This window comes from Anabrus simplex, chromosome X (genome assembly GCF_040414725.1).
Source record: "Anabrus simplex isolate iqAnaSimp1 chromosome X, ASM4041472v1, whole genome shotgun sequence".
Lineage (NCBI taxonomy): Eukaryota > Metazoa > Arthropoda > Insecta > Orthoptera > Tettigoniidae > Anabrus > Anabrus simplex.
Window position 1 is genome coordinate 186754812 of NC_090279.1, and position 13280 is coordinate 186768091.

Below are 13280 nucleotides of genomic sequence, written 5' to 3' on the forward strand. Positions count from 1 at the left end.
TGGGGACACCACAAACACCCAGCCCCCGGGCCATTGGAATTAACCAATGAAGGTTAAAATTCCCTACCTGGCCGGGAAGCAAACCTGGGACCCTCTGAACCGAAGGCCAATACGCTGACCATTCAGCCAACGAGTCGGACAAATAAAATGACTTTTTATGAGAAGACCCATGTTATGAATGATCAGCTGATTTATTAACCCCAACTTTCTAAGATTTCCTTGGTAAATGTATAATACGTAACTTTTTAAAATTTCAGATGACCTTCTGAATGTGACTATTTAATTATATGATCAGAAATGCCACACAGTGCATTTATAATTCTCACAAAACAGATCTGTACAAATCAGGGGCTAAGAGCCAAATTACAACCAGAAGTTGCTTTCGTGGGTCTTGCAATGGTCTTCGTTGTTCCCCGAGTTTGGATTTAGAAAGTTTAGGGCCAATGACTCTGAGTAGATGTTCGAATGCTGATCCCGGCAATCGGAAATGTTGTTTAAATTCACTTTCATCGTAGTTAACAACGTAATGTACATAGCTAATTGTCCTAAATGGCATATCGTGCACCAGTGCTGAGCCGATGCATTGGTATTCATCATCACTGTAATGTCTGACTCGGCTGAACGGTCAGCGTACTGGCCTTCGGTTCAGAGGGTCCCGGGTTCGATTCCCGGCCAGCTCGGGGATTTTAACCTTAATCGCTTAATTTCAATGACACGGGGGCTGGGTGTATGTGTTGTCTTCATCATCATTTCATCCTCATCACGACACGCAGGTCGCCTACAGGCGTCAAATAGAAAGACCTGCATCTGGTGAGCCGAACCCGTCCTGGGATATGCCTACACTAAAAGCCATACGACATTTCATCACTGTAATCAGATTGTTCCTACGAGATAGAGAATAACGGATACTGTTTTAAGGCACAAATTGTTGAGGAAAGTAGTAACAACTCATATAGCATGCTGCTATGAAGAAACTCGCCTGGAAATTAGACATTAAATTCCTTGAAAATGAGGTTATGGTAAAACAAATAACCTTCCTTAATTGATTAGCCATATTCTGTTACTCTACATTAACTCAAAGCGTTCACGAAATAACGTTACTCAGAGTTAACCTTACTAGATACTCCGCGATACTCTACTCTACTCCAACTCTACTCGGCGTCGTATTTTGTGAACGTAGCTCTGGAATTGTTCAGGAGTAGTTGAGAACGAACTAACATATCTGAACTGAACTAATCTGAAGAATATTTCTGTATGTTTATTTTTTATCTAATCTCTAACGCAACCGCACCCCATCAGCTGTGTGCTGGGCACGTTGAACATGTAGGCCTGAAGATGGTTTTCCGTGGTTTCCCATTTTCACACCAGGCAAATGGTGGGGCTGTACCTTAAGACAACGGCCGCTTCCTTCCCATTCTTAGGCCTTTCCTGTCCCATCGTCGCCATAAGACCTATCTGTGTCGGTGTGACGTAAAGCAAATAGGAAAAAAATTATATATTGGATTGTATGCCCTATTTTACCTTGGATACCGATACTCAGTTTAGTGCAATTCTTATTGATTATACTTTCACTATAAATACTGCTATAAGTCTCAACTAATACAATATACAGGATTGATAACTTTAGCCAAAAGATAACTAATTATAATCCAGGATAGGCCCTAGTGGAACTAAGGCTATATTTGTATTTCGGTATTACTGATCTTGAAGAGCATATCCATTAGTGGTGGGCAAATTTGCTTGAATCTATATCGGAAAGTCATAAGAAAGTGGTGATGAGAAGGCTGAATATAATCCCATCAAAAACGGTACCCCTAGGTTATCATAGAAGGGGTTTTGTAAAGGTTATTCATTCAGTTCCACAGACAGAACCAACACTGAGCTGATATTGAAGGGTATTCGTTTTCCTGCCAAGCATGAGATTATAGGCCTACTGGTGAAAGGAGTAATATTTTCCTGTATGCTGAATTTCCACCAATGTGACTCGTGATGCGATTCCAAAATATTGTAAGATTCTTGTACGATTTTTCCAACTCCTCTCTATTACTTCCCAAGATATTCATATGTATTATACGACACACTCAAGCCAGACACCCTGTACTTAAAATGATCCACCTGTTCCACTTTTGTATTCCCAAACTGACATTCAGTTTTCTTTGGATTCATCCCAACTGACATCACTTTAGTCTTGGAAATGGTAATTTTCATATTGTACTCGCAGCACCTATTTTAATGTTTATAGATCACAGGCTTTCAGCACAGTTTCAGTAATACCAAGTTGTCAGCATTGGCAAAACTGTTTACCACATTTCCACTTAACTCAATCCTTCCCCACCACTTTATACCTTTTAGCAGATGATCCGCGTAAACTACGAACAGCAAAGGTAAAATATTACAGCATTAACAGCCTCTTCATGTTCCAGAACCAAATTATCTACATCTTTACCTTGATACACCTGTTGGATATGCTCCTACCATCTTTCTGCTTTGTTTTCTTTCCCTAGAAGTGGCTTTCCATCTGAGCTCTTAATATTCATACACCTAGATTTCCTTTCTCCAAATGTTTCCTTGATTTTCCTGTATGCAGCATCTACCTTTCCCAGGACCATACAACCTTCGACATCCTTGCACTTCTCCTTTTTCCTTAGCTACCTTGCACTTTCTATCCACTTGATTCTTTAATCGCCTGTATTCTTTTCTGCCCTCTTCATTTCTAGCATTCTTGTATTTTCGTCGTTCATCAGTCAGGTCTAGTAGCCTATCTCTTGAGTTATCCACTGATTCTTACTTGATCTTTTCTTCCTTCCTAACATTTCTTCAGCAGCCCTACTGACTTCATTTTTCATGACTATACTCTCTTCCTCTTTTGTGTTTCCTTCAGCCTTTTCATTTAGCCCTTGTGCAACATGTTCCTTGAAACAATGCCTCACACTCTTTTCTTTCAACTTGTCTAGATTCCATCTTTTTGCATTCTTTCCTTTTTTCAATTTCTTCAACTTCAGATGGCATTTCATGACCAACAAGTTGTGGTCAGAGTCCACGTCTGCTCCTGGGAAAGTTTTGCTACAGTTCCACAAAGGAAACATCTCTTATAGGCCTAAAACATTTTAACATGATACAAACTTGCGAATGTACGTAGGAAAATCAGTAAGTATCTGCAATTTTGCTCTAATTGTCTTTAGGTTGGCTGTATGGCATTGTGTGCTCACCAGCCGCTAGACGGCACCGTTGTCTACGTCTGTGGTAGGTTTCAGTGGTATCAGATCAGTACAGCTTGCGCTGTTGTGACGTAAAGATGGCCGCACTACTCTCTGTCTGCACCTAAGAAGGACAGTGTTCCGCAATCCGTTTTTTGTGGTCTGAGGGTGTACCAGGAGTGAAAATTCATAGAAGACTTTCAGCACAATACAGGGACAATGTTTTGCTACAGCAAAGTGTTTACCAGTGGATTGAACAGTTCAAAAGACCTTGCACGAGCATGAAGGATGAGGAAAGATCCGGGTGTCCATCTGCAGACGTAACTGATGCCAATACTGAATAACAGACGAGTGTCTGTTGATGACGTGGTAAACCATATGCACATTAGCCATGGTTCTGTATAAAAAATCATGCATAACAGGCTGAAGTTTCACAAAGTCTGCTCGAGATGGGTTCCAAAACAACTCAATGAAAAGCAGACTGACACAGAACAGGTACAATAAATGGGCAATATCCTACAAAGCCAAAATTAAACACTACAACATTGTTGTAAAACCAGAGGGGCTGTAAGGTTCAGAATGCCTTATCTTAAATACAGGGTCTTTATTTATGCTTGGCAAGGACTTTTTCGCTCGACCTTGGCCGCCAGTGACGGTTCAGTTGCCGGTTACCGCGCGTGCGTATGCACGGCAGAATACAGTGCTCAAAATCATTATCATGCATTTTACTCACCATGTTTACAGTTTATGCTCAAAATCATTATCATGCACTTTACTCACCATTTTTACAGTTTATTCTGAAAATGTTTCCCATGCGCTGCCAACATAATCGGCATCTCCTAATGACGTTTTCGCTTACTCTACCAAGTTTTTCAGCACTGATGGATGCAATTGCAGCTCTTATATATATATATTTTCTTTTTTGTAAGTTGCTTTACGTCGCACCGACACAGATAGGTCTTATGGCAACGATGGGACAGGAAAAGGGCTAAGAGTAGGAAGGAAGCGGCCATGGCCTTAATTAAGGTACAGCCCAAGCATTTGCTGATGAAATGGGAGACCCAATTTTGAGGTCAGAGTTTGACAGAGCTGTGAGTGACCTAAATAGGAATAAGGCACCTGGAATTAATGACATTCCCTCTGAATTACTGACTGCCTTAGGAGAAACCAGCATGGCAAGGTTATTCCAATTAGTGTGTAAGATGTATGAGACAGGAGAAGTCCCATCCGATTTTCGGGCAAATGTTGTTATACCTATTCCTAAGAAAGCCGGTGCTGACAGGTGTGAAAACTACCGCACCATCAGTTTTGTATCTCATGCCTGCAAAATTTTAACAGGTATTATTTACAGAAGAATGGAACAACAAGTTGAAGCTGAGTTGGGAGAAGATCAATTTGGCTTCAGAAGAAATGTAGGAACACGTGAAGCAATCCTGACTTTACGTCTGATCTTAGAGGATCGAATTAAGATAATGTTGATCAGATACCGAGAACAAAGAATTATCTACAATCTGTATAAAAATCAGTCTGCAGTCATAAGAATCGAGGGCTTTGAAAAATAAGCAGCAATCCAGAAAGGTGTGAGGCAAGGCTGCAGTTTGTGCCCCCTCCTTTTCAATGTTTACATAGAACAGGCAGTAAAGGAAATCAAAGAGAAATTTGGAAAGGGAATCACAGTCCAAGGTGAGGAAATCAAAACCTTGAGATTTGCCAATGATATTGTTATTTTATCTGAGACTGCAGAAGATCTCGAGAAGTTGCTGAATGGTATGGATGAAGTCTTGGGTAAGGAGTACAAAATGAAAATAAAAAAGTCCAAAACAAAAGTAATGGAGTGCAGTCGAACGAAGGCAGGTGCTGCAGGAAATGAAGTCTTAAAGGAAATAGATGAATATTGTTACTTGGGTAGTAAAATAACTAACGATGGCAGAAGTAAGGAGGACATAAAATACAGATTAGCACAAGCAAGGAAGGAAGACCTTTCTTAAGAAAAGTAATTTGCTCACTTCAAACATTGATATAGGAATTAGAAAGATGTTTCTGAAGACTTTCATGTAGAGCGCGGCATTGTATGGAAGTGAAACATGGACATTAACTAGCTCAGAAAGAAAGAGAATAGAAGCTTTTGAAATGTGGGGTTACAGAAGAATGGTGAAGGTGAGATGGATAGATCGAATCACGAATGAAGAGATACTGAATCGAATTGGTGAGAGGAGATCGATTTGGCTAAATTTGACGAGAAGAAGAGATAGAATGATAGGACACATCTTAAGACACCCAGGACTTGTTCAGTTGGTTTTTGAAGGAAGTGTAGGTGGTAAGAACGGTAGGGGTAGACCAAGGTATGAATATGACAAGCAGATTAGAGTAGACGTAGGATGCGATAGTTACGTAGAAATGAAAAGTTTAGCACAGGATAGGGTGGCATGGACAGCTGCATCATACCAGTCTATGGACTGATGACTCAAACAACAACAACAACTCGGGCCTATAATTCTACGCCCATTCAAAGCGACCCAGACCTCGAGTTTCTCGCCATAAAGCGGTTGCTCAAACACTATTTCCGGTTCTGTTGCACTGTAGTATCTGTTATCTTGTGAGCTTACATGGCCATGCAAATGGAAATTAACCTCATCTGAAAAAAAATTAACTTGGGGTCAATTTCACCTGAGTCTACCTTCCCTATAACCCAATTGCAAAAATTCACTCTCTTAACGGGATCTAGCGGTTGTAATTCTTGCACTGCGCTGATCTTGTACGGTTTCAGTTTTAATGATGTTGTTACCTTCCAGGCAGAAACATGAGATACCTCAGTTTCCTGCCCCAAACGCTTAAGTGATTTTTGTGGTGTGTGTTCCAATCTTTCGCCAATGTCATCTAATTTAGCTTCAGTAAGGAGATAACAACCTTACGTCTATTTTTATTGTTTACTGAACCTGTACATTTGAATCTCTTGGCCAGTTGTTTTATTGTCCGATTGATAGCAATGGGTCTCCCTGGAAATTTCACTCAAAACTTTTGTTTTGTCCTAGCGCATGATTTTCTGCACTTAATGTATGTATTGCGCAGATATACAAGTTCATGTAACGAATATTTCACATACATTACAGCACTATACACAAACACAATAAAACAGTATACATACGACATACAGTACGCAGTAGCTTCATTGAACACCCTACTATCTCAGAGCTCAGCTCTCAGCAACTGCAGGAAGTGCCGAAAGCCGTGCGCGCCAACGGCCGGCAGCGGCCTGTCATCGGCCAAGGTCGAGCGAGAAAGTCCTTGCCAAGCATAAATTAAGACCCTGTAAAACAGGGGAACTGAAAGAAATTGAGAAGAAGGAAAGGAAAACTCTGAGGAAAATTCTTGGACCTCAGAAAACGATGGATGGGACATGGAGGAAAAACAGAAATAAGGATCTCTACAAGTATTCCGAAAAGATCACGGACACAATGCGAAAACAAAGACTGAAATTTTACGGACATCTCAGAATGAATGACAACCGCCTGTCTAAAAGAATATTTAAATATATACTTGGACTGAGCAAGACAACAAAATGGATGCAGGAGGTTAAGAAGGACACAGAAGAAATTAAAATAACACCAGAATTGATCCTTAACAGAAAGAAGTTCAGAACTCGAGTATATGACCACAAATTCCATGTAGAGCCGTGGAGGAGCATGCCCAAATTTGTATTATCTGAGGAGCTGAGAAAAATAAGGAGTGAACGAATGAAGAAGTTCTGGGAAGAGAAAAGAAGAAGACTGGCCAGAAAGCATTAAGTTTTACGCAGTCCACAGTTGGCCAAATTCAGAAGCAAGAAGAAGAAGAGCAGAAGCACAATCGTGTGAGAATCTGTCAGCACCTACTGGACCATCATGCTAATGAAGGTGAAGTGATTATGAATCGGATCATCACTGGAAACATGGATTCACCACTTCGAACCAGGCAAACGTCAGAGCATGGAATGGAAGCATCTGCTGTGGCAAAACATGGTCCCCGTATTGTGCTGAAAGTCTTCTATTAATTTCCGCTCCTGGTACACTCTCAGACCACAAAAAACGGATTACGGAACGCTGTTTTTCCTTGGTGCGAACAGTGACGCGGCCATCTTTACGTCGCAACAGCGCAAGCTGTACTGATCTCATAACGCTGAAACCAACCACAGACGTAGACAATGGTGCCATCTAGCGGCTAGTAAACACACAATACCATAGAGCCAACGTAAAGACAATTAGAGCAAAATTGCAGATAGGCCTACTTATTGACTTTCCCTTGTATTTTAATTTTCTTTTATGTAGGTGTACTTTTAGATTACTTTAACTTAGTGTATATCTTGCCTACAATGATACCTTGATTCCAATTTATCAATGAGTGTACTTCAAGCTGATGATGTTTCGAAGAAGAACGAAACGTGTACTTGTAATATATGAACTAAACATTGTGAACTTGTATTGCCTGGTGGGACTTTTCTGTATTTTAACAAGCATACTGAGCTTGGAACAAGTAAGTTGAAGCAATGCCGGACTAAGCTAAGGGCTCCTTGGTTGCCAACCCACGCTCCCAAGTTAAGAGCCTCTGGGGTCACCCCCAAGGACGGCAGCTAATAGCGTTAACCTACAGAGGACAACTAGGAAAAACAGGGACAGCTGATGATGATGCAATATAAAGCGTCGAAACTAGTCCTGATAAAATAAATATACATGTTGTAACTTCATCTTAACAACATTTTTGGTATTGAATAAGGTGGATACGAATTTTAATAAATTGTACACATACGATAATGAAGAGATATGGTAAAAGGCAGAGGACATGCACAGATGGAGAAAAGGATTCCAATGGGTCAATACGTAATGGATAGGAACAAACAAGTGACAAATCAAGTTATGTACTGTTTAGAAAGACAGGAAAAAAAAACTCCTAAAACAATAAACACAATGACAGCTGTGTAGAAAGAAAGAGCAACAGAATAACACAACAAGGACATCACCTGATACATCCCAGAGAAGGTAATGATGCAAAAGGGAGAAAGACAGGGTGTCCGGAAGCAAAGACTACCATTGTAATAGAATGGGAATTTAGATAGAAATGATAACAATGAGGAGCCTGAAACAACTATGTGGAAGCAGTTCAGATACAGATGGAAATCTTATGTTCATTACTAGTGAAACTTCAAGAAAAACCAAGATACACATTTTATAAGAAAATAACAAAGCAGAGTCAACGTACCTTGCTTGATTTCTTCTTTTTATTATCTCCTGAATCAGAATCATCCTTTTCTTTCTTCTGATGTTTCTCACCTTCAGAATCACTTTCTTTTGAGCTTGAGTCTTGCTTTTTTCCAGTACTCTTAGCCATTTTGGAATCTGATTTCTTCAGTGGTTCATCATCTGAGGAGATCCCAACCGACTCTTCGTCCTCAGATGATTTTGTTTTATTCTTGTTATTTTTACTGGATGATTTTATATCAGAACTAGATTTCTTTAAAGGCTTGTCATCATCAGATTCTGAAGCATTGCTATCAGACACGGCATGGGTCACTCTATTTCTGTTTTTAATAACTTCCCTTTCATTAGAGGATATCTTTCTGTGATCCTGTTCGGAGGAAGAGGAGTCGCCATCTGAAGCAGACATAGTCATGACTGAAGATTTTTTCTTCATGGACTTTTGTTTCAAAGGTTTATCATCAGATTCACTGCCACTTATAACTTCTTCCTTTTTTAGAGCGGGTTTTTGTTTAGCTTTGGTATTTACCTTCACCTTTTTATTGGACTTTTGAGAAATCTCAGTCTCGGGTTCACTTTCGTCTTCTTCACTACTTTTCTTTAATCCTGTTTTATTCTTTTTTGAAGATCTCCTCAGAGGCTGGTTACCATCCAATTTAGATTTTTGTTTGGCTTTGGTATTTGCCTTAGTCTTTATATTGGATTCCTGAGAAATCTCACTATCAGATTCACTGTCGTCGTCTTCACTACGTTTCTTTAATCCTGTTTTATTCTTTTCTGAAGATCTCTTTAGAGATTGGTTATCATCTGACTCAGATTTCTGTTTAGCTTTGGTATTCACCTTCACCTTTTTATTGGACTTCTGACAAATATCAGTATCAGATTCACTTTTGTCTTCTTCACTACTTTTCTTTAATTCTGTTTTATTTTCTGAAGATCTCTTTAAAGGCTGATTATCATCCAACTCACTTTTTGTATCAGAATCATTGCTCTCTGCCTCTTCCTTCACATTGTCATTTATTACTGAACTTATTAACTTATTCCTGTCATTGGATTTTAATGGAGCGTCATCTTCAGAATCACTATCAGAACTCTCTTTCTTTTTATTATTTTTATATTTTTTTCTTGATGAACGTTTGCTGGTAACAAATTCACCTTCAGAATCACTAGAACTTTTACTTTGAAATTTAGTAGGCTTTACCTGGTCCACAATTTTCTTAGAAGTATCTTTAACAGAGTCACCACCTCCATTTTGCTTGGAATGCCCTGTTGTTTTAACCAGAGGTTGATCATCTGAGGAACGGTCACTGTCGTCATCTCGGGAAGGTGTCTCTTCAGGGATCTTCTCTTGTTCAATCTTACTGTCATGTTGACTTCTTTTAAAGGGTTTAACCAGTTTACTTTCATCACTACTTGAATCTTCATTCTGTCTAACAGTCCGTTTTCGTTTTCTAGAATCAGAATTCGCACCAACAAATGCATCTTCTTCCGATTCAGAGTCCCCTCCATCCCTTATTTCTGCAGGATCACCACCGGCCATCCGCATACCAACACTATCTTGTTTTGAAGACTCCTCACTCACACTCCCACTACTTTCATCCGACGACATGATTATGCATATAAATAGAGAGGATTAAACGACGCAATACAATAGGTTAAACAATTTGGGAATCATTCGTCAAAAAGAATGAGCATTTATGATTCACACACAACATAACAAATCTACACGATAACACATATTCACTTCCTGATACAAAAGACAGAAACGCGTGGATTAATGAAAACTTGGTTAGAAAATCCTTTGATTTTTAACACAAATGAGAGGCTTGTTCGAAAAAGAGCGCCAAATATCAACTCCACTGCCAAAAATACCACCATCTTAACTATCCAGAGAGATTACAAATGATGTTCATAACATGAAAAATTAAGCGCGTTGAAGCCTCTTTGATTTGGGTAAGATTGGTATGTCGAACATCTGACTTCAGACCTTCGTGGTCTACTTTTTCGTAGTATATTGTCATTTGTTATATCTATTTTCACACATATGAAGGCAAAATACGATCAAGGTTAGGAAGTGCATGGTAAAGTTACTTCGATATTATCATATAAGGGATTTGTCATGCTAAGTTGCTCATTTTTTAAGTGTTTAGAGGTTATGTCTATTTACAAAAATGGGTGTGTGGGTAAATTATAAAAGTATTAATATTGGAATATATATGATAATCTCACAACGAAATTTATAACTGTGTGTGTGTAATTTAAATATAGATAGTGACCTTATTTTGTTAAATGATTTAGTGAGTTGTTACTGATTAGGTCATTGTTTATATTAATTATTATAAATTGGTGTCTACTTACAGCTGTTGCAGTTGCACTCATATGACAGCCAAGGATATGTAATGTAACATCCTACCTGGTCTGTCATAATTCATCTTTGGAAGGATTTGTACCCTACATGAGTACTGACAAAACTACAGGATGTTGCATGGACAGCAGTGGACCAAACAACAGCACAACCACTAGTAACATATGGGATAAACCAAGTACCAGCAATACTACAGAAAGTGATGGATGGGGAAATATTGGAGGAGATGTTTGGAGTGGCGACAACAGAACTGGAGATCATACCTGGAGTGGTGGTGAAGTATGGACAGGAAGTGGAGTAATTGGCGATTCTTGGAATTCTGGTAAAGATGATGGCTGGGAGAGTAGCGAAAAAATCGGTGGAGATGGCTTTGGAGGTAATAGATGGGGAAATATTGGCAGAGTTGGTAGCAGTGGAAATGAGGTGTGGGGAAGTAATGAGGGGTGGGTTAATTCAAGCAATAATACATGGGCAGGTAAATCTGGAGATGATGGATGGGGCAGTAGCAGTTTAGGGGGTTGTGATGTTTGGGGGAGTAGCAGTAATGTTGGGGGAATTAAATGGGGTAGTGTAGGAAAAGATGGGGATGGTTGGGGTAGTGATAACAATGATAACTGGGGAACTAGCAGTAATGGGAGCAGTAGTAAGGTCGTAGGTGATAACTGGGGAACGAGTAGTTCCAGCAGTAAAAGTGGCGATTATGGGTGGGGGGTTGACCAGTCAGAGGGCAGTGAATGGGGCAATGTTAGTAAACAATCTTGGAGTAATGTAGGAAGAGATGATCAGCAAGCAAAATGCAGCAGTGAAGATGCCAGCAATAACAAAGACAGTTCTTAAAATTTGTTACTTCACTAGGCCTACATTGTTTCTTAAATTGAGAATCTTGTACATACTATTTTAAACAGCTAAAGGAAGCTCATTTTTCATGCCTGTGTTGGACATCCACTACAACATTTTTAAAAATTTAATAGATTTTTGTGATTCAGACTCTGATCATGTGCATAACGGTATAGCTCTGAGATTTTCATGATGACAAATCAATATGTTTGCACATTTTTATGCTATGTAAAAGTGTCAGCTATTTTCTTCATTAATATGTAGGTAGATTTTGATTATTTATCTTAACATTTGTATAAAATATACCACTATGCAGGGATATGGAATAAAATGCCATAAAAGCATGTCTAATTTTTAAAATGTATGTGCAGTATTTACTTATTTTAGAAAAATTAACTGTTAACCAAGAGGTGTGAAGTCCCTTAAAACTGATAAGAATTAAGCCTGCTATGTTGGGAATTCCTAAAAGATAATAATTCTGAGTGTTAGACATCCCTTCGTTAGTCCAACATGCGCTCTGCATGCTACTTGCTAGGTGCTTCACTTTAGCGTAATTCTGCTGGCAATAGCATGACTTGACTGTCTTTTGTAGTTACTTCCTACATACTGTTGCTAAATATTCTTGGTTTCTACTTACTGAAGCACTTTTATTTTTATTTATTTTTTATTGGTCTGCACACATCCTTACTAATGGCTAGACATCTGATTTGTATGCAAATTGCATATTTTGTTCACCGATGTGTAGACCTCCAAAACACGTTTGAAGATGAAACTAGACAATGTAATAGTGCATATATATGCATATTTGCATATATTTGAGATTAGTGCATACATGTCAAATTTTGGATTTATTGTGCATGTTTTGTCTTTTCTTCTTCTTAAGTATTCAATCCATGGATTGGTCTGTGGCAGTTCTCCAGTTGGGTCTATTCACAGCTTTCCTCTTCATCTCTTCATAGCTTCTGCATCCTACATCAGACATGATTTGCTGTGCATATTGGGGGCATGGTCTTCCTCGACATCTTTTGCCTTCAACCATTCCCTCCAATACTATGTCTCAAAATATGTCCTCTCAGTCTAGTCCTCCTCCTCTTTATACTTTTCAGTAAAGTATAATTTTCCTCCACCTTCTTAAGCACTTCAGCTTTCGTTATTTTTCCTGTCCAGCTAATCTTTAGCATTCTTCTACTGTATAACACCATTGTTCAAAAGAATTTAACCTCCTTTTTTTCTTCTTTTCCAATTGTCCACATTTTGCAACCATCAAGGGCAATGCTCCAAACATACGCTTTCAATAGTCTTCTTCTTGTTTTAAGATTAATGGAATTTGTAGTGAATAAACGTTTCTTTTTGTGAATGCTAATTTGGCTGGTAAAATTCTACTTTTGATTTCCTTCTTGGTTCTTCCATCTTTGGTAATTTTGCTTCCGAGATATTTAAATTCTTTAACATTTTGCAGTGTTTTGTTGCCCACCAATTATTTTCATACTGGAGTGCTTTTATTTTGCATAATTTAACATGTTTTTCAAGCACTGTTCAAGAAAATGTAAAGCAATTAATGTTGTGAACTCTTTCGGCAACGAAACAGTTCAAAGGGAACTGGCACTTAGCAAGACACACTTCCAAATCATACCACCTAGAATCAATCAAGAA

The 13280-nt window shown here is 38.9% G+C and overlaps 2 protein-coding genes across 3 annotated transcripts in view; one reads left to right on the plus strand and one right to left on the minus strand.

Moving 5' to 3' along the window:
- Nucleotides 1–10034, minus strand: part of LOC136886762 (HIRA-interacting protein 3-like) — a 38111-nt gene extending 28077 nt beyond the window's left edge. The window contains exon 1 of the mRNA XM_067159568.2: nucleotides 8430–10034. Within this exon, the coding sequence (XP_067015669.2) occupies nucleotides 8430–10034 (1605 nt within the window). The remainder of the gene's footprint in view (nucleotides 1–8429) is intronic.
- Nucleotides 10035–10376: 342 nt separating this feature from the next.
- On the plus strand, nucleotides 10377–11991 carry LOC136885996 (uncharacterized). Of its 2 annotated transcripts, none has more exons than XM_067158707.2 (2): nucleotides 10377–10506; nucleotides 10786–11991. In XM_067158707.2, the coding sequence occupies exon 2, from the start codon at nucleotides 10881–10883 to the stop codon at nucleotides 11625–11627; it is 747 nt and encodes a 248-aa protein (XP_067014808.2). In that variant the 5' UTR covers nucleotides 10377–10506; nucleotides 10786–10880; the 3' UTR covers nucleotides 11628–11991. The 2 variants fall into 2 exon arrangements, with proteins under 2 accessions (XP_067014808.2, XP_067014810.2); XM_067158709.2 differs by having other exon boundaries at nucleotides 10383–10491.
- Nucleotides 11992–13280: the final 1289 nt, after the last annotated feature.